This window comes from Pan paniscus, chromosome 13 (assembly GCF_029289425.2).
Source record: "Pan paniscus chromosome 13, NHGRI_mPanPan1-v2.0_pri, whole genome shotgun sequence".
Classification (NCBI taxonomy): Eukaryota; Metazoa; Chordata; class Mammalia; order Primates; family Hominidae; genus Pan; species Pan paniscus.
In genome coordinates this window covers 71,985,010-72,009,703 of record NC_073262.2, presented here as the reverse complement: position 1 = coordinate 72,009,703, position 24,694 = coordinate 71,985,010, and the positions used below count along the sequence as shown (strand labels likewise).

Below are 24,694 nucleotides of genomic sequence, written 5' to 3'. Positions count from 1 at the left end.
TTATGCAGAACTTGCTGATGATGTCTCTGTAACTCTGAGAACAGGAATGATGGAAGCATGGGTCTGAGTCGAGGTCAGATGTGTCCTCTGGGCAAGGAGAAGGATTTGCCCAGGGAAGACTACACTTGAAGAGGAGCACTTGATTTTGTGAGAGGTTTTAGGCAGAGCATGTAAGAATCACAGTCAATGAAGAGTTTTCTCTCTTGCAAAAGTTCCTTATTATTTCATGAAACCACAGAAAGGTCAGTGAGATGTTCAATAGGTGAGAAAGCTGTCAAGCTAGACTTGGTTAATAATTACAGTTAAAATAATCACTGATGTATTTCTTTCACACACGTTTATTGCAAGCATATTTTATCAGGAACTGACATGCATAGATGAATAAGACATGCAAATAAACAATTGTGCTACAGGGTGAGAGGTCTATAATAGAAGTTTGGGAGCACAGAAAAGGCAGTGATGTAGTCAACTAGACCTGAGAGGACCAAGGGCCAAGGAAGACCGCACAGATTGCCATTTGAACTGAATCTTGAAGGAGTTGGGAGAGTGGACTGTGGAGGATTTTGTATGTCAAGCTAAGAAGTTTGGTGCCTTTGAAGAAATGTAAGCTGGGAAGTACAATGCTCACATTTTCATTTTGTAAAAAGAATACTTGCTGCAATGAGAGAAAGCAGATGAACTAGTTAAGTTAGAGGATTACTGGGATTATCTGGGTGACAGATGATGAGGGCAGAACTAGACTTGTGCACTTGGAAGTGATGAGAAAAGGAGAGAGTCACCATGGAACAAAGAGAAAGCTTTTATTTGTTGCCGTTTTTGATAATTCTTGTTATTTGTTTTATAAGTTGGTATGTTTTATTTATGGGAATATTAGACATGTCTTTTCAATGTATGTGTATGTTAATTACATTCATAAATATTCAACGGTTTTTTTTTTTAATTTTCCTGCCTGAAAAATTTCCAGCTTGCTGTCTGTCTGGGCATAGCGTGTGACATTTTCTTTGTTTTAGTTCATTGATTCCTAGTTGGTTCATCTCCCTCAGGGAACCTTTGGAAACATATAGTAGCATTTTTTGATTGTCACAATGCCTGAGTATCCCTGCCAGCATTTAGAGGGCAGAGGACAGGAGTGCTAAACCGTTGCAATACACAGGATAGTTCCATACTACAAAGAATTGTCTGGGCTTAAATGCCAATAGTGCCTCTGTTGAGGGCCCATCTTGGTTGATAGGAAGTGAATAGAGAGGCAGGAAGGGATGCTATTGGTAATAAGAGCAGTCATACACTGAAACTTATTATATGCCTGATATATAGTCACCATAGCTATAGCATTTGTTCTTGTGACACTCCAGGGAGGTAGATACCATTACTATTCCCTTTTTACTAATGAGTGAACTGAGGCAGAGTAGGATATTTGGCCCTGGGCCTCACATACTTAACTCTAATACTCTGTTTTTCACATGCTTTACTTTCTTGTAACTTTAAATTAATAATAAGAGGAAAAGGAGAACCACACTTGCTTTGTGCTTTACTGTTTGTTAAATATCAGAATATACCTCCTGGAAACATTTCTGCCAGTTTAGTAGAATATTGACAAGTTATCACCTCCAAGCATTTTTTAAAATACGGAAAATATTTGAAGAAATTTTTTAAAAATTAGGATGCCTTTGTAGATTGGAAGAAACTCTTATTTGATGGAAAAACAGTTGGTGCTCCATAAATGCCTGGGGAATTGAATTGACTCTGGAGGCACTTAGTGTCTTTAGAGGGTGTCAAAGATCTTGCAAATTTATTTTAATTTTAATTTTAATTTTTTTACTTCACATAAAAGAGAATCTGCCTCACGTATGATCTTTGTAATTTGAAGACGTGCCAGGGACATTGATGAAGAATGTGACTTTTTCTTGGACATGCCTTGCACTTCCCTGTTTCTGTGCCAGTTCTAGTTTGTTTCCTCTGTGAGGCGTCTCCTCCCCTCAGATCCATCTATCTGTAGCTTAAATGCACCTTTCTCTACAGGACCTTTCTTGATATCCACTGAATGTTATCTGAACCTCTCTTACAGCATGTCTCCTCATGCCATGAGATACAGTTATTTGTGTGTGTATTTTATCTCTTCCTCTAGAAGAGTACCACATTTTGGGAGAGGCATAGAACAGGACCACTGATGCTAAGAGTATGCCTAGCTCCTCTGGTCTCTTGTGTCTGGCACAGTGTCAGGCATAAGCATGCACTCAAGAAATTTTTGTTTAATAGAAAGTCAAAAGAACAGCATGTGTTATAGTAAAGCAACTCCATCATGTTGCGGAGGTAATAGGCATGCTCTACTCTGGGCTCCTGTCGCAGAGAGGATTTTGTTTGGCTTGAACAAGACAAACATTTAATTCTCTCTTACATAACCAGCAGTGGAAGGCTGGTCTGGTGGTTCCATGATACCATTAGAGACACAGGCTCCACAGTCCTCTGCTGGTGACTCCCATTCCTGAAGTCACCTCATTGTCCAAAATGGCTGCTGTAGCCATAGCCATCCTTTCTCTATGCCAGGTAGTGGGATTGCAGAAGGAGAAAGAAGGACATGCCTTCTCTGTTTAAAGGAGACTTTCCAGAAGTCCCACACAACACTACTGCTTGCATTTGATCTCATCGATTAAGACTTAGTCCTATGATCACATTTGGCTGAAGTTTGGAAAATGTAGCTTTTTAGCTCAGCACATAGTTCACCTGAGTAACACTGGGTTCTATTACTGAGGAGAAAGAGGCAAATGAATGTTAAAGTATGCCATGACTGCTTCTGGCCAAAGCTGGTCGGGTGACACTGCACATCTTCTTTTCAGCTTTGAATACCATATTTTGGGAGAGGCATAGAAAATTTGAACCTTATTTGAAAGAGAGAAACAAGAATGATGAGAAAACTGGAAACAATATTATGGGGGAATGATGGAAAAACTGGAGATGTTTCTTTTGGACAAGAGAATAGGGGAACAATGGTTAGCTCTCCAAATATTTGAGGAACTATTATATGAAGAAGGATAAAACTTATTCTAAATGACTCTAAGAGATGGGAAAGAAATTGTAGATATATCGTGTGCACCAAAAGAATGCTGGAATTTGACTTTAGGGTCACTTTTAACCTTTGACCTTATATAGTACAGATGCATACCATATAGATGTATCCATAAGTTTGTGCTTTTGAGGTTAAAATATTGCTTATTCTCTGGTTACTTCATATTGGAATTCTCTTTACTGAGGGTTGCTATGGTGACAACACCCTTAGCAGTCTGCATTTTGAAAAGCTTTGGACTTTTCCTTTTGTGAGATGTGGTCTCTATGTTTCCCCCATGCTTGGCGTTTTTCAAAATGTCATCAAGTCAGAAACAATCTCCAAATTTATCAGAGTGAAGTGAGGAGAATTTTAAAATTGTAGATACTAATAACAGGGGTTAGTAATTCTATATTGTACAACTCAGTGATTCAATAAATATTGTCACTATCAACTTCTTTGGATTAAGATAGCTATGTTTAGGCAACTGGTTAGTGTTATTTAGTTAAGCATGTATTTTTAAATTATTACTAAATTTCTTAAACACCCTTGAAATATAATTGTTGAAAATGTCTTAAAAACACAGCTAGTATCAACCAGAGAAATAATTTAGCAAAGAGTTAATTTATTTCACTAAGTAGTGATATATTTTTGAAAGCATGTGGAATAGATGTGTGCCTATAAACTTGACTTTGTGAATTAAGTTTTATTTTTCTAGTTCAGTTTTACTTTGAATATGGATATGTTGTTGTTTTGTGAATCTTAGACATCAGAAAGATTTAGTTGGGAAGAGAAGTAATAATGTAAAATAAAAGTAATAATAAAATACTCAAATTTCTGTATTAAATTAGCTTTTGGGGGAATTAGCTACATAATTAGGTTATTTTAATAGTTTTTCAAACTGGGTTGCAGATGATGAATATAGAAGAGCTATATATATACATAAACTCTCATATAAGCAAATATATATGAAGCAAAAAAAACCCCTGTAGAATTGAGAGGGAGACAATATTTGGAGTTGAAAGGATCAGAAAACACTGGCCTAAAAATAGTATCAGTAATCAATTTTTATTAAACACTTACTGATATGCCAGACCCATGATCCTCACTCTACCCTCATATTAATGTTATGAGTAAGAGCTCTTATTATCTCCGTTTTTAGTTGAGGAAACTGAGGCACAGAAATTAAAATGGCTGTCAGATAGTGAGAGGTGGAGCAGTGGTTTGAATCCCTAGTATATGACTAGAAGGACTTCACCCTGGACAGTTACTTGGCTTCTAAGCAGTCTTCGCGTGCTCTTCCCCTTCCTTGCCCTTCTGTAATATTATAGTAGTTTCCCAGTAGTATGCAGCATCTGGCTATTCAGACTTTGTCTCTTAACCTTGTGTGGAAAAGCTGTTGACTTTTAGACATGCTGGGCAGAATGGAAGAAGGAAAATACAGACTGTTATACTTGGAGAAATAATGATTTCATATGTAACAGTAGTTGAATCAATAGGTGGACAAATTTATTGAAACTTCTTGAGTTAATCCAGTGATGGTAAACAAACACATGGCCAAATGAGCACTCTATAAAGCATGCCTTCTGGAATGCATATTGTCTTGTCTTGTCTTTTTCCTTCCTTCCTTCCTTCCTTCCCTCCCTCTTCCTCCTTTTTTCTTTTCTTTCTTTCTCTTTCTTTCTTTCTTCCTTTCTTTTTCTTTCTCTCTTCCCTTCCCTTCCCTTCCCTCCTTCCTTCCTTCTTTCTTTTCTTTCTTTTCTTTCTCTCTTTCTTTCTTTCCTCTCCTCCCCTACTCCCTCTCTTCCTCCTTCCCTACTTCCTCCCATTTCTTTTTCTCTTTCTTTTGCTCTGGGTTCGCTCTGTCAGTCAGGCTGGAGTGCAGTGCAGTGGCATGATCATAGCTCACTGCAGCTTCAAACTCCTGGGCGCAAGCGATCCTCCCACCTCAGCCTCCTGAATAGCTAGGACTACAGGTGTGCACCATCACACCTGGTTAATTTGTTTTCTTTTTGTAGATACTGGCTCTCACTATGTTGCCCAGGGTGGTCTCAAACTCCTGGGCTCAAGCGATCCTCCTTCCTCAGCCTCCCAAAGTGTTGGGATTACAGGCGTGAGCCACCATACCTGGCCTCAAGTCTGTTTCTTGATCAGTAAGCCTGGTAATATTGGGCTGTCTTGTGTACATATATGTAGATGTACATGCATACATACACATATATTCCACTTTGGGTGGAATGGATGAATCTTTTGTTTCCAGTGGAAGGAGTTCTTTGAGTTACAAATAGTAGAATAAGGGCTTTCAGTTTAAACAGAACCCACATGAGTGTTTCATTAATCATGTTCACGTGTTAATGGATTCTCTTGAGGCCTTTGGAGTCATTGCTTTTGCAATATTTCCTTAGGGCCTTTTTCTTCAGTCCAGATTAATCTAAAATACATTGCACTGATCCAGAGATGTCACCAAATTCTCCTGAAAAGCCCTTTGACTGTATTTGGGCTGGCCTGTGCTGTTATGGAAAAATGCTATCTCACTGCTGATGAGGTTTCTGGCATTAGCAAAGATGGCCTTATACATGGTACCACAACCTATGTGGTACGATGTTAGGAGCCCTGATAAGATACTCTGTTCCCCTACAATCTGCTCCATCAAGCCGGTGAGGAAGGTATGTAGGCATTAGGAATGCCTAAAATGCCACAATTAGAAAATTCATTCCTTGGAGGGCTTCTGTTTTCTGCTGAAAGTGCAAACACCCGTAGAAGGCTTTAAGAATCTCTCAAACGTTCCCGTGAATAAGTTCACCTGGGAGCAGATTTTTGGGGTCAGGGTCGTGAGCCATGAAAACCCTGGCCATGTCATGGGGATCTGAGGGAGAGAGAAGGAAAGGATTTTTAGACAGCGGTGGGGGAAGTCAGGCGGAGGTGGGACCATTTAACTAGATAAGGCTCTAATCGTCTCATTCCTGGACTATCAGAACAGCCTTTTAAGTTTAAGTTGCTTTTCCCTCTTTGTAACCTTACCCACCAAACTTTGTGAAGTGTTGAGTGCTTATAGTAAACAGAGTGAACATAACTCTTCCCAGGGAAGAACTGGCTGACTTTAGTTTCTTGGTTTCTGGAAGGAGATGGGATAGTTGTATTGGCTTGCATGAGGATAGCCAAATGGTTGTGGACAAGAGGGCTTGTTTCCTGACAAGTGTTATTCTGCCTTAAGAATACAAAGATAAATGGTCTACCAGAGCTTCAGTACCTGTTTGTTGCGTTGCATTTAGTTTGGAGTGTTTGCTCTGTGCAGTGGAGAATACTTTGGAGGGTGGTAAGGTCTCTCTGTTTCATTACTGGAAAAGAATAGGAGTGGGGTCATGGCAATGGGGTATTTCATTCCTCTGTGCGTGTGTGTGTGTGTGTGTGTGTGTGATGGAGTCTTGCTCTGTCACCCAGGCTGGAGTGTAGTAGCCCAATCTCAGCTCACTGCAGCCTCTGCCTCCTGGTTTCAAGTGATTCTCCTGCCTCAGCCTCCTGAGTAGCTGGGATTACAGGTGCATGCCACCGCGCCTGGCTAATTTTTTTGTATTTTCAGTACAGATGGGGTTTCACCATGTTGCCCAGGCTGGTGTTGAACTCCTGACCTCCAGTGATCCAAGTGCCTCAGCCTCCCAAAGTGCTGGGATTACAGGCATGAGCCACTGCGCCTGGCCTCATTCCTTCGTTTGCAGGGGCTGGATGTCTAGGTTTATGGAAATCTATTCTCATTCAAACAGAAATAAGGTAACAACTTAAGATAATAAAGTTTTTCTTTGAATGAATTAGAAAGGCATTATTGTATGTTATTTTAGTCAAAGAATATTTTTGCATTTATTGCATTCTTCTGTTATATAAGAGAAAGTTTAGAGAATTAGGATAGTGAATATTTTTAATGCTTGTTTTTTTTTTTTTTTTTTTTTTGAGATGAAGTCTCACTTAGTCACCCAGGCTGGAGTGCGATGGCACTATCTTGGCTCACTGCAACTTCTGCCTCCTGGGTTCAGGAGATTCTCCCAGCTCAGCCTCCCAAGTAGCTGGGACTACAGGTGCATGCCACCATGCCTGGCTAATTTTTTGTATTTTTAGTAGGGATGGGGTTTTGCCATGCTGGCCAGGCTGGTCTTGAACTCCTGACCTCCAGTGATCCACCCACCTTGGCCTCCCAAAGTGCTGGGATTACAGGAGTAATCCACCACACCTGGCTTTTCATGCTTTTAGGAAAAATTTGAAATTCTTTTAAACGTGGGACCTGGAGAATCGCTGAACTTCCTTTTTTTTTCTTCTATTGAGACAGAATTTCTCTCTGCTGTCTATGCTGATTACAGACTCCTGAGCTTAAGAGATCCTCCTGCTATGGCCTCCCAAAGTGCTGGGGTTACAGGCATGAGCTACTGTGCTGGCCAAACTTTTTGAATGGAAAACTTTTTAGCTTGGTTTCAGTTGATTAACCCTCAATTTCTTTATGTCCTTAATTCTATGGCTTATGCCAAGGCATGAGTTGAGGTCAACAGAAATCCTTTTATGATGATAGAAAGATAACGATGTCCAAGTTTAATGTACAGTATAATGACTTAAGGTCAATTCTGGGAAAGCCTGTATATTTATCGTCAATTTCTTTTTGGTGATGGAATTATACACCTACAGTATTTCATGTAAAACTCCAGAGGATCCTGAAATATGAATGATTTACAATAGACAAAATAATAAAAATGCTCATCGTAGGAAAATACAAAAATATATAAACAAGAAAATAAACATAAAAATGCATAAACAAGAAAATAGCAAGTTGGGAGCAAGCTTGCTTTTGACTCTAGTTTGACCTGTGTTTCTCAGAATAAATCTTGATTTTCACTCTTGCCCTTGACTGAAGACTGGGCCAGTGGAGGCAACCACCACCATCTGTGCTTTCAGTGTTGAGCATCCTACCAAGCAAGGTGGCTTAGATTTTGAAAGTTTTCTCTCAGTCAGATAGTAGGGGAACAACTCTTAGAATGTTAGAATTAGATGAGTAGTGGGAATGCCCTGGAAGGAACCATCTGTCATGGAGGGACGGCTGTGCTTCAGGCATTGTGCCAGAGGTTTACAGGGACCTCTTTAATCCTCACCGTAACCTGATTTTGCAGGTCAAAAATTTTGTAGGTAAGAAAACTGCATACTGTATCAGTTTAAATTCAAGTTCATCAAGCTAAACCAGTTCAGTAACAAATATTTATTGAGTGAAGGTTCAGTGGTAAATGAGACACAAACAGTTCCTGCCCTCATGGAACTTAGAGTTTGGAATGACATAGGGACAGTCAGTGCTTTGCCAGAGTTGAAAGCCATGCATCTCTTGGCTTTCTGGCGATTGCTTTTTCCATTGGTATTCTTATTTTAGCCATTCTTACTGAATTTAATTTAAATTTTACTTAATTATTATAATGCCTATGGATCCATGTTCTGCATATTAGCTCACTCATACTCATCCAAGACTGTAACTATAGGTACCCAACACCCAGAATTGAGATGGCCACTGAAAACTCTATTCTTGACCAACACTCTAATATCATTTTATTTTCTTTAATTGCCTTTGTAAAAAGTATAATACAAACAAAACTCCAGTAAGCAAATGGCTTTAATTATTTGTGTGTCAGTTAGTAGAGGTTTTATTGTATATATTTTCTGGTATAGTTTATTACTGAAGCCATACTTCTTTTTAGCATTAAAATTCTAAAATTTTATATTTATAACAGTGACAAAGGTTTTTACTGTAATTACTAATGATATTTAAAACACAGATTAGGCAAAATCTTAGGAAATATACCCTCCTTTTTTTCCTTCCATTTCTGGCAATCATTGCAGATAAACTTGTAATTTTATTCATGTTGCTATTAATATGGGGACATTATAAATTCATCATGTCTGTGCAGAAACCTGAACACCACTTTATCACACGGGGGTATCAGTTGGTGACAATGTAATATTGTTGATTCTGTGTCAACAAGCTATTGAATTGTTTCAAGTCATCACAATCACATTATAACGTGAAGTGATAACATTGACAGAGCCTGAAAGTGGTTTGGAGACCTCCTCATGCTATTTGAGCCCAGGCATAACAAACCAGGGCCAAAGGACTCCTGGTGCAAAGATAACCTGCTGGTGAGGCATGTTCTGAAGTTCTTTTTGCTCAGTCTGTTAAAAGCAATGCAGTAGGGGAGACACAGGAAATTTAATGTCATTCTACCATGAGAGTATTTGCAAATATAATAGGTCCTTCTTTATAGATTTACAAGGCAATGATTTGGCATTACATTTGTTTCTGTATAGGGAAATTAAAATCATGATTATGCTATATTAGCAAATTGCTTATAAAACAAATTACAATTTTTGATTGTAGGATAAGATGTACTCTTGTAGCCCCCTCCCTCCCTCCCTCCCTCCCTCCCTCCCTCCCTCCCTCCCTCCCTCCCTCCCTCCCTCCCTTCCTTCCTTCGTTCCTTCCTTCCTTCCTTTTCTTCCTTCCCTCCTTCCTTCCTTGTAGATCTCTTTGTCATCTTTTGGACATCATCTTAGTTTCACACATATATTCTAACACATCATATATAGTTCATTTATTGAGGGTAGGCTGGGTACTAGGAGGTCCTGTAACAGGCCCTGGGAATACAGAGGTCGCTTAGTCTCATCTGTTCTGTTCCTTATATTTCATATATCCAGGTCGTGGCAGGAGATTTTTGAACTTTCTGCTTATAAAATCATTTCCAAGGCATAACTTGTCACTAAAGGGGAAAAATACAAAAATATTGTGTAAAACATCAGCAAAACCAGTTTTTAAAAAAGAGAATGACATATTACATTTTTATTAAAAATGTTGACTTCAGTTTACTAGATGATTAATTATCAGTACTTACTGCCCAAGAAAAGGCTTTTAAACTTATTGTTGGAAATCTTTTGGCACTCTTGCTGCACAATATTTCTTAATAGTTTAAGAAAATTCTTACTCTGTTGGCAGAAGCCATACATGCCCATCACTAAATGGTCAAGGTTGAGGCATGCCTGTGTGTGCAACTCAGTTATTCATCTAATGAATGAACTGTGGATAAAGTTTAGTGTTTGTGTGAATAACAATGCAATGAGCCTCACCATCACCAAGCATAAACATTTCTGATAAGAGTTGTCATCAGAGTTGCTTATTGATGTTGAAGCATTGGTTTCGTTAGAGTAAACTATGTATATATATGTGTATGTGCATGTACGTATGTGTGTGTATATATATATGTATATACCTGATCTCTACTTTCTGAAAATTTACACATTTAGAATGGGAGGTTATTTAGTTCCTAGCATGTAACGTGTGACTTATAAACCCACTTAGCAATTACATACTGCTTCAATCTGAATTTGGGCCATAGCTAAATAAGGGTGAGTTGCCATTTTGTACCAAATTGAGGTTAAGGTGCAAGATGCCAGGTGTCATTTAAACCAAGGTTAGGATGCAAGATGCTAGGTCTCATGAAATTTAGTGTCTGGACACTGATTGCTAACCTTGACATCTCTCCTTTCTGCCCTCTTTTTCTCTGTCTCCCTTTTTCTTTTTCTCCCTATTTTTGCCTCTTCTCTCTCTTCTCGTTTCTTTAGAGCTTGTTGTTACTATTGCAATAGTCAAGAACTAAATAACATGGAGTTAGGGAGAAGGAATACAGCAAGGTGTTTATAAGATTCAGTCAAGAAGGTCCATTTAGTAGTTATAAATAATTTAGCCTATGACTATGGGGAATTACCAAATCTACCAATTGAGAGTCAATTTCTTCTCTTCTTGTTGCTGTTGTCATAATTTGCAGTATCAAACTATTGTTCACTTGATAACCTGGTGATCTCATCTGATTATTAAGATGACCAAAATGAAAGTGATGCTTATAGCTTTAACATATGTCAGTTTGATTTATGGTTCAACACTTGGACCTAATTAATCAGGAAAACCCTAATTTGATGCTGTCTGTCAATGCTAGTCTGAAACACCATTCAAAAGCCTTAAGCAAGAAAGCTGCCTTTCTAAAGTCTCTCTTGTCATTTATTTCTCATGAATGTCCATTTTCTTTTTTAGTGTTTGATTCCACTCAACCATTTTCCAGTAATTTATATTGCTAATCAAAAAGCTGTATAGGAATTCTCTGGGTGACTAAGACTGGAAATGTGCTCTGAAATGGGAATGATTCGTAGATTTTGCACAGGGTGTGTTAAATCATGAGGTGCTGAAGGGCATGTTATTCTTGTAAGTAGTTTGATTCATTGGGTCCTTATTTACCTGGGCAGGCAGACCATCTTAAATTTTCTTCTGTTTGGATAGTGTTCTTTTCAACATCCTATAAGTGTAGCTCTTTTACCATGAAAGATGTAAATAACCAGTTAGTCTCTAGTGGGGATTGGGGGCAGAGGAGAAGAAAGTCTTGGGCTTAGTTTCCTTCCATGTGTAGGGAAGGTTCCTCTCCAGGAACCTCAGTGACTTAGCTGATAGAGGAGGCACTGCATGAGCTATTCAGGGGGAGCACAGAAAAGACTGGTACAAATACACTTTCAGTGCTTTGATGCTGGCTAACAGGAAGTTTTCATTGCTCAGCGTTCTTGGTAAAAACTTGGACATTCTTTTGAATGTTTGAGTGCTTAAGTGATTGTCAATTTATATTTTTAATTTTTTGTGAGTGTATGCAGTTGGGATGGGGAGAGGACAATTGGAGAAATTATTTTTTTGCTCTGATAATGAATACGGATGGGAAAAGTTTGCACCATAACGCAGAGGTGCTTATGACTGTTTTTCATAGCCACAATCCTTTACATTAATGATGAACTACTTGAGGATTTCAGATGCTTGTGTTTTTCTAGTGTGGTCCCCTCCCCTTGAAGGGGTAGACCTGTGGACGTGTGATGGAATGGAGCATTCCAGGGTGAAACAGGCCTTCCTGGAAATTAGATTCTTTATCACACTCCCAGGGGAGTTCATTTCAAGTTGCTGGTACTAGCAGTGGCAGCGTGAGATTGCCCAATCCTAGGTGCTCTTATTGATGGGTGGGAAGGAGTGGGATTGCTGTTCAAGAAATTTTATTATCTTTAGAAGGGAAGAATGTATTATATTTTTTTTTAGATGATCTCTTTCATGTGGGCTAAGATAATTTTGAGCTCTGACTGTCCAAGCTGCTTAGAGGTTCTGAGTTGTTCTCCACTGGGGGTGGTACTGCCACTTTCAAGCGGCATAGATGTGCCTGGGAGTGTTTTTGTCACCATGATGTGGGGGAGCACTACTGGTGTTCCACAGGTGGGGGCCAGGGATGATGTACATACTGCTTTGACCAGGACAGTTCTGCAAGATGAGTAATTGTCCCACCCCAAATGGCGATAGCGTCCTCTGAAGAACCTCTGAGAAGTGTGGCTTTGCTTATAATGTTCTGTAGTGCTGATGGACTGCCTGATTGTAGAGGTGAGAGGTGCATAATGAAAAAACAAGTGGGATGTAAGAGCCTTGGGGGAGAAAGACAGGTGACTAGTGTTTAAATGGAAACGGAGAAGGGTAGCTCAGTTATAAATGGCTCAGTTTAAATCTCTCATTGCTCAGAATTGAGAGGCTGCTCAAGTAGTACATCTCATTCTGCTGCCATTTGGTTATTGGAAAGGCACTTTATTTTAATTACTAAGCAAATATTTAAGTAATCTTTGAGATCAACTATCTTGAGAGCTGACTGGATTCTGTGGCCTGGATACTCAGACACGTCCAGCTTGGAGAGGATGGTGGGGGCTGGTCACTAGGATGTTGTTGGCAATGCCCTAAGGCAGCAGTCCCCAAGCTTTTTGGCACCAGGGACTGGTTTTATGGAAGACAATTTTTCCATGGACAGCAGGGTGGTGGTGGGGGAGGGATGGTTTCGGGATGACACTGTTTCACCTCAGATCATCAGGCATTAGATTTTCATAAGGAATGCACAACCTAGATCCCTCTCATGTGCACTTCACAACAGGGTTTGTGCTCCTATGGGAATCTAATGCAGCCACTCATCTGACAGGAGGCGGAGTTCAGGCAATAATGCTCACTCACCCGCCTCTCACCTGCTGCTGTGTAGCCTGGTTCCTAGCAGGCCACGGACCAGTACCAGTTTGTAGCCCAGGGACTGGGGACCCCTCCCTCATGGAACCTGTTCGTAGTTTGCCATGCAAGTGGACCTGCTTTGGATGCTTCTGGGGCAGCTGGAGGGGCTGCAAGGTGAGACCCTTCTCTGCTAGCAGCCTCTTGCCTGCACCTACCAGCCTGCTTACTGGGCTCAGGGTTGGGGTGAGGTTCTGGGGATTGAAGTGGAGCTCCAAGCTCTTTTCATGGTCAAAGTCTGTATGCTAGTTCAGGCTTTACCTACTCAGAGTGATCTTCACTTTTAATGCAGTTATTGTCTGAGTAATCACCCTCATACTCATTTGATAGGCACTCTTTGGCTTGGCACTCAAAGCTCTTTTTTCTCCATCTTCTCAGCCTTGTTGCCTACCACTCTCCAAGAGGTCACCACTGCTTGGGTCATACTTATTAGACCCTCACCCATGCTAAGCTTCTGTCAAGTTTTTGTTCTTTTTTTTCTTAGAGACAGGTTTCACCATGTTGGCCAGGCTGGTCTTGAACTCCTGGCCTCAAGTGATCTGCCTGGCATGGCCTCCCAAAGTGCTGGGATTACAGGCGTGAGTGATCACGCCTGGCCTGTCAAGTTGTTTTGACCCTACACACAAAGCCTGGTCTCCCTCTTCACCTTCCCAAATCCTGCTTATTCACAAAGACCCAGTGTAGTCTTATAATTCTTTGTGAAGACTTCTCTGATGACACCGGCCTGCAGTGTTATTTTTTTCGCCAAAGCCAGTTAGTTTTTATTATCTCCATTGCTTATTTGGAACCAAATTGTCTGTTGTCAGAGGCATAGCTTTGGAATCAGACTGCCTCAGTGTAAATCTGTGCTCCACTACCTAATAGCTGTGAGATTTGTTCAAGCCTTGTTGTCCTCATCTATGAAATGGGGCCATTGATACCATCTCACAAAGCTGTTGTGAGGATAGGTAAGGTAATGCATGGGAAGCAGTTAAAATATTGCTGGCAAGTTCTGGGTGAACAAATGCTGTCGCTTTGCAGGACATGAAATGATGAAATAAGTACAGGCTCTGGAGTCACACAGGTCCTGGGGCTAAATCAGACTTCGACATTTTCTACCTTTGTGGCCCTTGGGGGAGTTGGTTAATGTCACTGAGGCTCAGGTTCCCCTTCTATTAAATAAGTATAAATCTCACATCATACAGTTCTGAGAGGATCCAGTGGATATGTATAAAGCTTTATATATTGTATAACACATAGTAGGTACTCAGTAAACAATATCAGCTGTTGTTATTGCATGGATATTTAATTTATAACATATAAATCACTTTTGCCCCCAATAAACTTATAGGCTCTGTCAAAAAAGGACCATATCTTATTTTTCTTTTTTCTTCCACTGATCCTAGGACAATTGCATATAGTAGTTATGAATTTATTTGTGGCTTTAGTGAATCTGGCATCATATTCTTTTGGTCCTTATTTATTTATTCATTTATTTTTGCACTTAAATGATGTGTCTACATGATAATGCATCAATTTGCATTGTGGGTTTTGTCCCCAAATCTTTGACTTCTTGAAATGTCCTTATAGTATTGTTTTGCTCTAAGAAAACATCAGGGCTCTGAATCAATAATTGGGACAAAGCAGTCTATTCAGTAGTTTGTAAACTGGGATTAAAAAAAAAACCAAAAGAATTCCTGCCACCTATTTGGTGATCTGTAAGGAAAACCAGACAGTTAAAATGTTGCACAGAAAGAGACTAGCAGGTTGGTTTGCTGTTCCTGTCTTGTTTCAGTTTCATTAACTGAATCCTTGACTATTCTATCAATTTGACACTAGACAGGGTAGAGTGCTCCATACAATTTGTTATCCTTGGCTATCATCACTATAGTGTAAAGTTTTGGAAATAAGCAGGTGACCCTAAATCTTCAAAAGGGGACTGGCCTTGTTTATGTGGGCAAGGTATGGGAATTGTAGTGAACTGTCAGCCAACTTATGAATATCAGAAGGATGTCTATCCATACTAAAGGAATCAAAATTAAGTATAGAAAAAGTGAAGCAAAAATTATGGATAAGTTAAGGAATTGCCTCTTAAATTTGTTTGTTTCTTTGAGTTCAGTGAAGGTGGAACTATTAAAATGTGATTTACTCATACAAATTTTTAAAAAGTGGACTGTACCTCCTCAGGTAGACCAAGTGTTTGGAAGGACCAGCATGTGTTAAGAGGATCTAGCGGGGAAATAGGATTTGCCACAGAAATTACCTTACTCTGTTAACTTTGGACAATGTTCCATTGACTACCACTTGTCTTTGTCTTATAAGAATAGAATTTACGGAAGGAGAAAGAAACTTACAAGGAACGGGTAAAAGAATGAAACTGCTATTAACATGACTCAATGTTTTTTTCTTTCTTTTTTTTTTTCAAAAAAAAACTTCTAGATATTCCCCTTTTTTCAGATTATTCCAGATTCCATTTTTCTTTCTATGGATTTAAGATGGTAAATTTCTATTTAAAGTCTGATTGTTTGCTCTGATAGCTTTCTATATCTCTGATATATAATGGTCTCAGCAGGCTGAGTTTTACAAAGAGAATTCTACACTTCCTGACGAACATGCATTAGCTATTCCATAAGCACCCGGTGCTGTGCCAGAGGCTGTAAATGACACAGAGGAATGTTCTCAATCCAGCGTTGTTCCTTGCTGTGGAAAACAAACAGGCAAATGACTTCTCTTCTCTGGGCGCTATCTGTTACTCTAATATCTTATCTTAACACATTCTTAGTCCAACACTTACCCAGGAAGCTTGGGATATGGCTACTTATGAAGAAAGGATTACTCTTTTTTTTTTTTTTTTTTTTCCCCTAGCTTTGGGCTCTTTATGAGGTTGGAAAACAAGTTTATTCCTATGTCTAATAAAATTTTACTACCGATTTCAAAACGCTTAAATTTTTTTTGCATTGCTTTCAATTGCTGCAATTTTTCCTAAGCCCAGTAATTTTTTAATGCTATGTTAGTCACCAAGTAAACTACTCTTTTTCTCCAACTGAAGTATATAAGCACTATGGATTCTATGCCAGCCCAATAATGAACTCAATTAATGTTAATTGAGAGCAGCTTTGGGGGAAAAATCAGATTTTTACATTCATTCTTGAGTTTAGTGGAATAAACTTTTTTTTTTGGTGAAAGGGAACATAGAGTAGTGGTCAAGTAGCACGAATGCTGGAATCAGAGCTGTCAGATTCAAATCCTTGCTTTGCACATATTTGCTGTTGGATCTTGGGCAAGTTACCGAATTGCTCTGTGCTTCAATTTATTTATCTGTAAAATATTCATAATAACAGCATCTATTTCATAGGGTTATTATGAGGATTAAATGAGCTAATGTTGGCAGAGCACTTAGAATGGTGTGTGCCATTTAAGTGCTATATGAGTACTTCTTTTCATCTTTGCACCATCTATTCTGATTGATGGGACAGACAGGGGCTAGTGCTGGAGAGATAGGGTGTTCATTTGGTTCTGATGGTTCCTTTGTGATGATTGCCTGGTTCTTAACAAAAGGTTTTTATTTCAATGTGGATTGTATTTTCCTCCTTTCCTCCTTGGTTTTTACTAGAGGGATTTTTTTTTTTTTTTAATCAGGCAGCCCCCAAACCAGAGAGGCTCCTGGAGAATGTTTTAAAGTTACATAAATGATTGTTTGCAAGATTACTTCTTGGCTAAAACTGGATTGGTTGAATGTGGCAGTTTTGAGACTATTTTCTGAACAAAGTTTTAAAGCTGGCTCTATGTAGATTTTTTTTTTCTCCCTATGGGTGGCTCCAATGTATGAAATCATCCCCTTAGCTTTTTATTTTTTTAAATCTTCAAATAAATAACAAAATGTAGATAATATCTAGATAAAACTTTTGGAGGGCTTGTGAGTAAAGGCTACTTATTTAAAACAAAACACTCAAAATAAATTGCATATAGACTAATTGAAGTAAGGGGCACCTGCAATTGTTATTAGACCTAATCTAGACCTTTTCACTAGTGGTTTATTTTTGGTTTATTTTTAAACAACACATATTCCCTTTATGAGAGAATGAGCTTCTGAGGCCAGTGAAGCATTTTGGCTGATGGCTGAGAGGTCACCCAGCAATGATAAAGTATCAGTTTGTTTTTTCTGGAGAGATATTTCCAAACAATAGTCGTTTGGGAGTTATAAACAGGCATCAAAGTTACTACTGAAAAGGTGAATTTGACAAATGAATTATAGATCTGTTGATAAATTGAGTAAATTGGATTTGATATATTAGATAATGGAGTGAGGAGATCAAGTGTGAAAATCACTACCTATAAAAATTACTTAATTGCAACATTTCCCCATCAGTTTCATTTTTCATATGTGTGATTTTAAATAATTGACTTTGAAGTGTTTTATAAAATGACTTTTGGGTCTCTATTTTGTGTTCTTTTCATGATGTGTTTAACTTGGTATTTTAGTTTGGCAAAAACAAACAAATCCCCCCACCCCACTCCTCAAAAATGGGACTTGTAATAAAAGTTGCTTAAGAAATAGCATTAATTATATATATTTTCAAAACAGGCAATATATATTGTTCTGATAATTTCCTCCTAAATACTCAGTCTCTAAATTTATATTTTTCTTTTCTCCATAGCAATATGAAACTGTCTGTAAGAGGACTGTTCTTTATGATTGTTATAATTTTTCAACCAGAAGATACTACCTTTACAACCTCAGATACTAAGGGAGACAAATGTACTGAAATTACAAATGTATTATGTTGGATTACTAACAATAGACCTAATTGATAAAAGTGATTTAATATATGTTGTGTTAATAGCTAAACCTCCAAAGCCCCTAATCTCCCATGGAAATATTGCTTTGTAGAACAAAATCCAATGAGAAGTTCTGGGATTCCAGAGTGAATTTGTACATTCCTTAGGGGCATTTTTGCAAGGGAGGTTGTTGTGTTTTAAAGGTAGTTGATAAGAGACCTGCACCACCAACCCCAGACCTGCACCACCAACCACCATCATGCATTAGTCTATAGAAGGTATTTGGGTGTACGTACTCCTGTACCACTCGGTACCACCATTTAGCCAAGCGAAGTTTCTGACCATTTGCAGCATACATTATAAATCAGGATGTCACTACCAGACAATCAGATTTGAACATTCCATGAACAAAGTAGCCTATATACCCTAGAAATAGATCACTTAACTATGTTTATGTCATGCTGTTGATATGCCTGCATTTACACAAATCAGGATAGCACATTGCTTATTTATTTTAGGAGTAGGTAATTGATCTGTATATTTACCTAATTTTGGGTAATTAGCCAAAAATTGAAATGGGTAATTTAGCATGATTGCTTAAATACATGGGGAAGATATAATTATTCTTCCAACTGCAAAAATTTCTCCTTTATCCCTTGGGTTTGTGAAAGAATAAAATAATTTTGAGTCTTCTCTAAGTGGGGCTGGTAGTGGCTGCTTTCTTTGAAAAATTTTTCTATGTGGCATATAATGCTTGGGAAGGTCACTGGCCAGGTATTTGGGGAACTTTGTCCCTTGGGGAGACCTAGGAAAATCACAGGATATATTAGTTCAGTGAAGTGAGCTTGTTTAAGTTATATTGTCCTTCCAGTATCACTAGGGGCTATCACTGCCACTTGGGGTGTCAACTTTTGGTGTCAAGTTTGTATACTCTTGTTGGCTGCAGAGATTTTGTTTTGTTTTGTTTTTGGCTCTTTGGTTTAAAAAAAATTGTTTGCAGAGATGAGCTTATAGATCTGGCAAGTTATAATTTAATTTTTAAAAATTAAGACAAAATATTAGTCTGAATCTAAGAATGAAAGGCCATAACTTGCTATATATGATTTAGTAATAAAAAATCACTTAAAAAATAAGGTGAGGAACTCAAAAAAGTATAGTCAAGCAAATGAAAAGTTACTCACGATGTTATCAATCAGAGATAACCACTGTTAACATTCTGGTCTTTTTTACGCTTTTTTTTTTTTTGCATATGTAACTCTGTTATCAGTAAAAATTTACGTCCTTGTTTTGGTTACATTAAATTATAAGTATTTCTCTAAGTACTTAGAATTTCTCCATAACCATTTTTTAAGTTACTAATATGTCAATATAAAGATGTAAACAAATTTAATCCTTTTATTGTTGGACATTTAGGAGGTTTGCAACTTCCTTTGCTATAAATAATGTTGCGATGAAAATCTTTATACATAAATCTTTGTCTACTTCTTTGATTAGTTCCTTAGGAAAAAATCCTTGAAGTAAAAGTACTAAATTAAAGATCAAGTATTTTTAAAAAGCAAGATACGTGTTGTCAAACTGCTTTCCCAGTGAGTTCCATCAAGGTACACACTAATCAACTGTGTATGAAAATCACTTTCTTCCCACGGATGTTCAACTAAATATTTTTATATTATCATTGGGAGAATGTTTACCTAATTTTCTAATTTGCATTTCTTTGATTATCTAATTAGTTGAATAATTTTTCATTTTATCAAAAATTTATATTTCTTCGGTTAAATATCTGCATGGCATAAGTTTTTAAAATTTCTGTCTATTATTGCAGAATGTGACAGTGCGCATTTTCGCTGTGGAAGTGGGCATTGCATCCCTGCAGACTGGAGGTGTGATGGGACCAAAGACTGTTCAGATGACGCGGATGAAATTGGCTGCGGTAAGTGAGGAGGGGCCAGGCTAAGTTCTATTTTGAGTAACTTAAGTGCTTCGTGGTGATTTCAGCTGTAACAAAGAGAAGAGCTATGCCTTTTAGTGACAGAGCCAGGGCTGGGCCCAAGTCTTTTGAGATCTGTGTGGTTGAATAGAGAACTGATGGCATTAACAATAATTTCACTCCCTTCTGAGGTAGGGGTTCAATTCACATTGATGATAGAACATCAGTTTCTATCTCACCCTTATCCCTTGACCACAACTTTGATATGGAAACATATTTGGGTGCAGTTTTCTGGAGTCTGTAAGTGATTATTTCTAATATTCACTCTGTAAATTTTGTGTACCCACAAGAACAAACAAAAAATAATGTTATCTGAACTACTGTGATTTGTAAGTCAAAGAGGAGTCCATTTTTATGTAAAGGATGTAGAATAACTTGTGTCAATTACCATAAAGAAATCACAGAATTGGTTAGTGTGATTTATGTTTTTTAAAAATTCTAGTTTTAAAAAATTTGAAAAATACGATAATGTAGTAAACTTCAAATCTAATTAATTATAAAATGACTTTCACATTCATTTTGTCATTTAGTTTTCTCACTAATCTTCTGAGGTCGGTTTCAGATTAGGAAATTGAGACTTGGAGAAGTTAAGTCATTTATTAAAGTTCTTACAGTTGGTAAGTCTATGCACAGATCCCATTGCTCTTCCCAACTTCCTATCGGTGATCAGTCATACATCTGCAATTTCCTTCATCCCAGCAGGTGAACTAATGAGGGTGATCTTTCAAAAATCAGGAAAGCAGTTGAAAAATTTTTGTTTTGAATTGTTGGCCATCTTATGGCATACCATAGCAGTCAAACTTTGGTGTGTCATTTAGATGACAACGCATTTGAAAATGGGAGGAAGGGTAAGGATGGGGTTCTGTACAGTGCTCCTCAAATGCTCATGCACAAATGGATCACCCAGGAGCTCATTAAAGTGCAAATTTAGATTCCATATTTTGAGGTGGGACCTGAGCTTCTGCGTTTCTATAAACTTCCTGATGATGTTGATGCTGCTAGTTTGTGGACTGCACTTTGAACAAGGGACTAAACTATATTTGTAGAGACACAATCATGTGCTAACTATTTGCCTCCTCTGGGCTTACTGAGTTCATTTTGATTAAACAATAAAAGCAAAAAGGCAAGGGCAATGTATCTGGGGTAAAGGAATAAGTGAACAGCTATGCCAACAACTCTTCAGAGATTGTTACCTGTATTATATTTTATTGACCTGTAAAAATAATAACAATAACAACAATATCAATGACGATAGTGATAGCAAGTAACATTACATGGCGCTTTCACATACATTATTTAACTTATTTTTCACAACAAACAGTGAGATGAGTATAGTCCCCATTTTATGATGCATACATTGAGGTTCAGAGAACCTGCCAAAGATCTTAAAGGAAGTAAATCATGGAAATAATAATTATTTGATTCTGGGTTTTCTTTCCCAAATCTCATGAATTTTCCAGTTCATCATGATACTTTACTATTAGTTATTATGAAACAAATAGTTTAACAGTAACTCACAGTTAATGTTTACTTGAATGAAGCTTTTAATCTAACACCTTTATCATAATTTTTGTGTGTGTATGTGTGCTGTTTGTTTTATTCTCTGTGTTTTTAAGTTGCTTTGGTTCATGAGTTTGTTGTGATGCTGTTGCTGAGCTTATTTGACAGTGAACTCTGACTGGCGTCCACAGACTCTGGTATAAGGGTTGTTTACTATTTGCCTTCAAATAAATTGAGCAGGAGTTGACATGATACACTCTTCTGGAACAAGCATTGCTTGCTAGTATAATGGGGAGGATGATTGCCATAATGAGTCCTCTTTTGGTTTGTTTTAGCTGTTGTGACGTGCCAGCAGGGCTATTTCAAGTGCCAGAGTGAGGGACAATGCATCCCCAACTCCTGGGTGTGTGACCAAGATCAAGACTGTGATGATGGCTCAGATGAACGTCAAGATTGCTGTAAGTGTTTGGAGAGGAATCTTGCTTTGGCTTTGTGGACACCTAAAACCCAACCTGTCGCAAAGAAGTTACACACAATGGGATGATTCTTTATAAATGTGGAGCAGGGCCTTAAATCATAAGGGAACCTATGCCGGCAATCTCATTCAGGGGTTGGATGATATTGAAAGTACGGATGTACTGAAGAATTATGAATATACCCCAGCAATTTGGAAGTGAGATAGGTTCCCAATCTTTAATTTTGATTATGTTATGCTCAAGAAAGGAACCAAATATTTATTGGAGTGTATAGCTGGGTGTCTTCATGTGTGTGGTTGACAGCTGAATGAGTCCTTTGGCTCTGTGGCATACTTTGTATTCAAACCTTCCACTCCTTCTGCCCCAATATTAAATTCTCTTCTTTTTGACTGAGTGGAAGTAGGTAGGTTTGTTGGAGGGCTTCTTGGTGGTTACTTCAGTGACTGCTGCCACAGCCACCATAGAGAGAGCTTGAACAAGAAAGAAAATAGTAGCGATGAAGCAGATCTTGGCAACTGCGGCATCCCTGGACATTGAGGGGGTTTGGTTCAGTAACCTGGAAAAAACCTTTAAATTCTAATTTCTTTGGAATCAAACTGGAAAAGACTGTTTTAATAGGTCTAACAATAATTTTATTTTATTTATTTTTATTTTATTATTATTTTTAGAGTCAGGGTCTCACTCTCTCACCCAGACTGGAGTGCAGTGGTGCGATCACAGCTCACTGCAGCCTCAAACACCTGGGCTCAGGTAATCCTCCTGCTTAAGCCTCCTGAGTAGCTGGGACTATGGGACTATAGGTGTGCACCACCATGCCCAGCTAATTTTTAAATTTTTTGTAGAGACATGATCTTGTTACGTTGCCCAGGCTGGTCTGGAATCCTGGGCTAAAGTGATCCTCCTGCCTTGGCCTCCCAAAATGTTGGGATTATAGGCATGACCCCCCCCATGACTGGCCTGAAAATAATTTTAGATGAGAGTAATGTTGGGTAAATATAAGATGGCGACCTATGAGCAATTTGTCTATCACATGTATCATTCCATTCCTTTCTCTATTAAGGATATTTGTATAATTTAAAATCAATCTTGTATCATTGTGGATGTTTTTGGCTGCAAGGAAAGAAAACACAACTCAAAAAAGTTAAACAAAAAGGGGATTTATTATCTCACATAATAAGAAGCCTAACTATAGGGTTGTTCCAGGGTTGATTAATTCCCAGCTCAGAAATATTATCCAGTTTTTTCTCACTCTTTTGCTCTGCCATATTTATCCTATTGGCCTTTCTTGATTGCATAATAGCTGCTCAAGTCTCAAAATTTGCATCCTGAAGGCCTGACATTCTCTCAGGCAGAGAGGAGGTTCTTAATAGATAGATACTAAATGCATAAATGATGGGTTGTTCATCTTTAGGCTATATAGTTTTGAGTGTATTTTCTCTTACTCCTCTCACAGAGTGGGAAGAAAGCTGAGCTTTATTTTGCGATTCAATGTGTGGTGGATGACCCTTTGCTAATAATAATACTTTACAGAGGGGATTGGAACTACTAAGGGCAACTGCTTGGGAAAAGAGACTGGAGATAAGTTTATAGCAGTCATTTAAAAACAATATTGCATATCATTTTAAATGACTATACATTTCATGAGGCAATTCTCCCATTTTTAATGATATAAAAATTCTCCATTAGATATCTTTTAACCACAAACAAAATATGCCACCTCTGTATTCACTAAAGTTACCAGATAACTCCTGATTGCCAATGGGCACTTTTCCTTCCTTCTCACACTGGAAGGGCGTTTAGATTGCACTTGACTCTGGAGACCATTCCTCCTTCTTGACACCACTCCCTTGGCTGCCATGACTCCCAGCAGTCCTGGCTCTCTTTTGAGCTGCTTTGGTCATTCCATTTTATTTTCCTCTTCTACTCAGCCCTTGAGTATTGGTGTTGCTCAGAGCCCTGCCCTGAGCAGCTTTTCTCATTCTGGACACTCTCAGGATAGTCTCACCATTCTCATGATTTTAGTGACCCTCTGTGGCCTGATGAGACTTAAATCTATGTTTACAACCCAGATTTTTGCCCACACTTGAATCTTGTATACTCAACTACCTTTGGACCTCTGCAAGTTGCCTTGAACTCAAGGTGTCCCAACTGAAAATAATCATCTTCCCTCCTGAACTGGATTTTCCTTCTATATTTGCTAGTCTACATATTTTATCTTTATTAATAGAAATAGCATTTAACCCACTATGAGGCACTGGCAGAAAATACAAAATCAGTCTTAAACTATTGGAAATAGGCAGATGGAGGCTCTCTTACTTGTTGGATTTGTGAAACATATTTCATAATGAAAGTATTTTATTAGATGAAGGAGAAAGATTGCTGTAAGTGACATGAAAGATATAATCAATTAACATGAAAAGGCTATCACAATCCCCTAGGCACCCACGCTAGAAACTTGGAAATTATTCTTGATTCCTTCCTCTTTTTCACTGCCCACATTGAATCACCAACTCCTGCCTAATTTGCCTCATAAATATTTCTAAAGTTAATCTCTTCATTTCTCTCTCTTTTATTTTTATTTTTTGGCAAGGACAGATTTTTTTTTTTTTTTTTTTTTTGAGACAGGGTCTTGCTCTGTTGCCCAAGCTGGAATGCAGTGGTGCAATCATGGCTCACTGTAGCCTTGACCTCCTGGGCTCAAATTGTCCTCCCACTTCTCAGCCTCCTGAGTAGCTGGGACTACGGGCGCATGGCACCATACCTGGCTAATTTTTTTTTTTTTTTTTTGTAGAGATGGGGTTTTC

At 38.3% G+C, this 24,694-nt stretch overlaps 1 protein-coding gene across 1 annotated transcript in view; it reads left to right on the top strand.

The window, feature by feature from the left end:
* The window catches only part of LRP2 (LDL receptor related protein 2), a 237,804-nt gene that overhangs the window by 19,293 nt on the left and 193,817 nt on the right, over window positions 1-24,694 (top strand). The window contains exons 2-3 of the mRNA XM_003824300.6: window positions 19,750-19,857; window positions 21,750-21,872. Of these exons, the coding sequence (XP_003824348.3) occupies window positions 19,750-19,857; window positions 21,750-21,872 (231 nt within the window). The remainder of the gene's footprint in view (window positions 1-19,749; window positions 19,858-21,749; window positions 21,873-24,694) is intronic.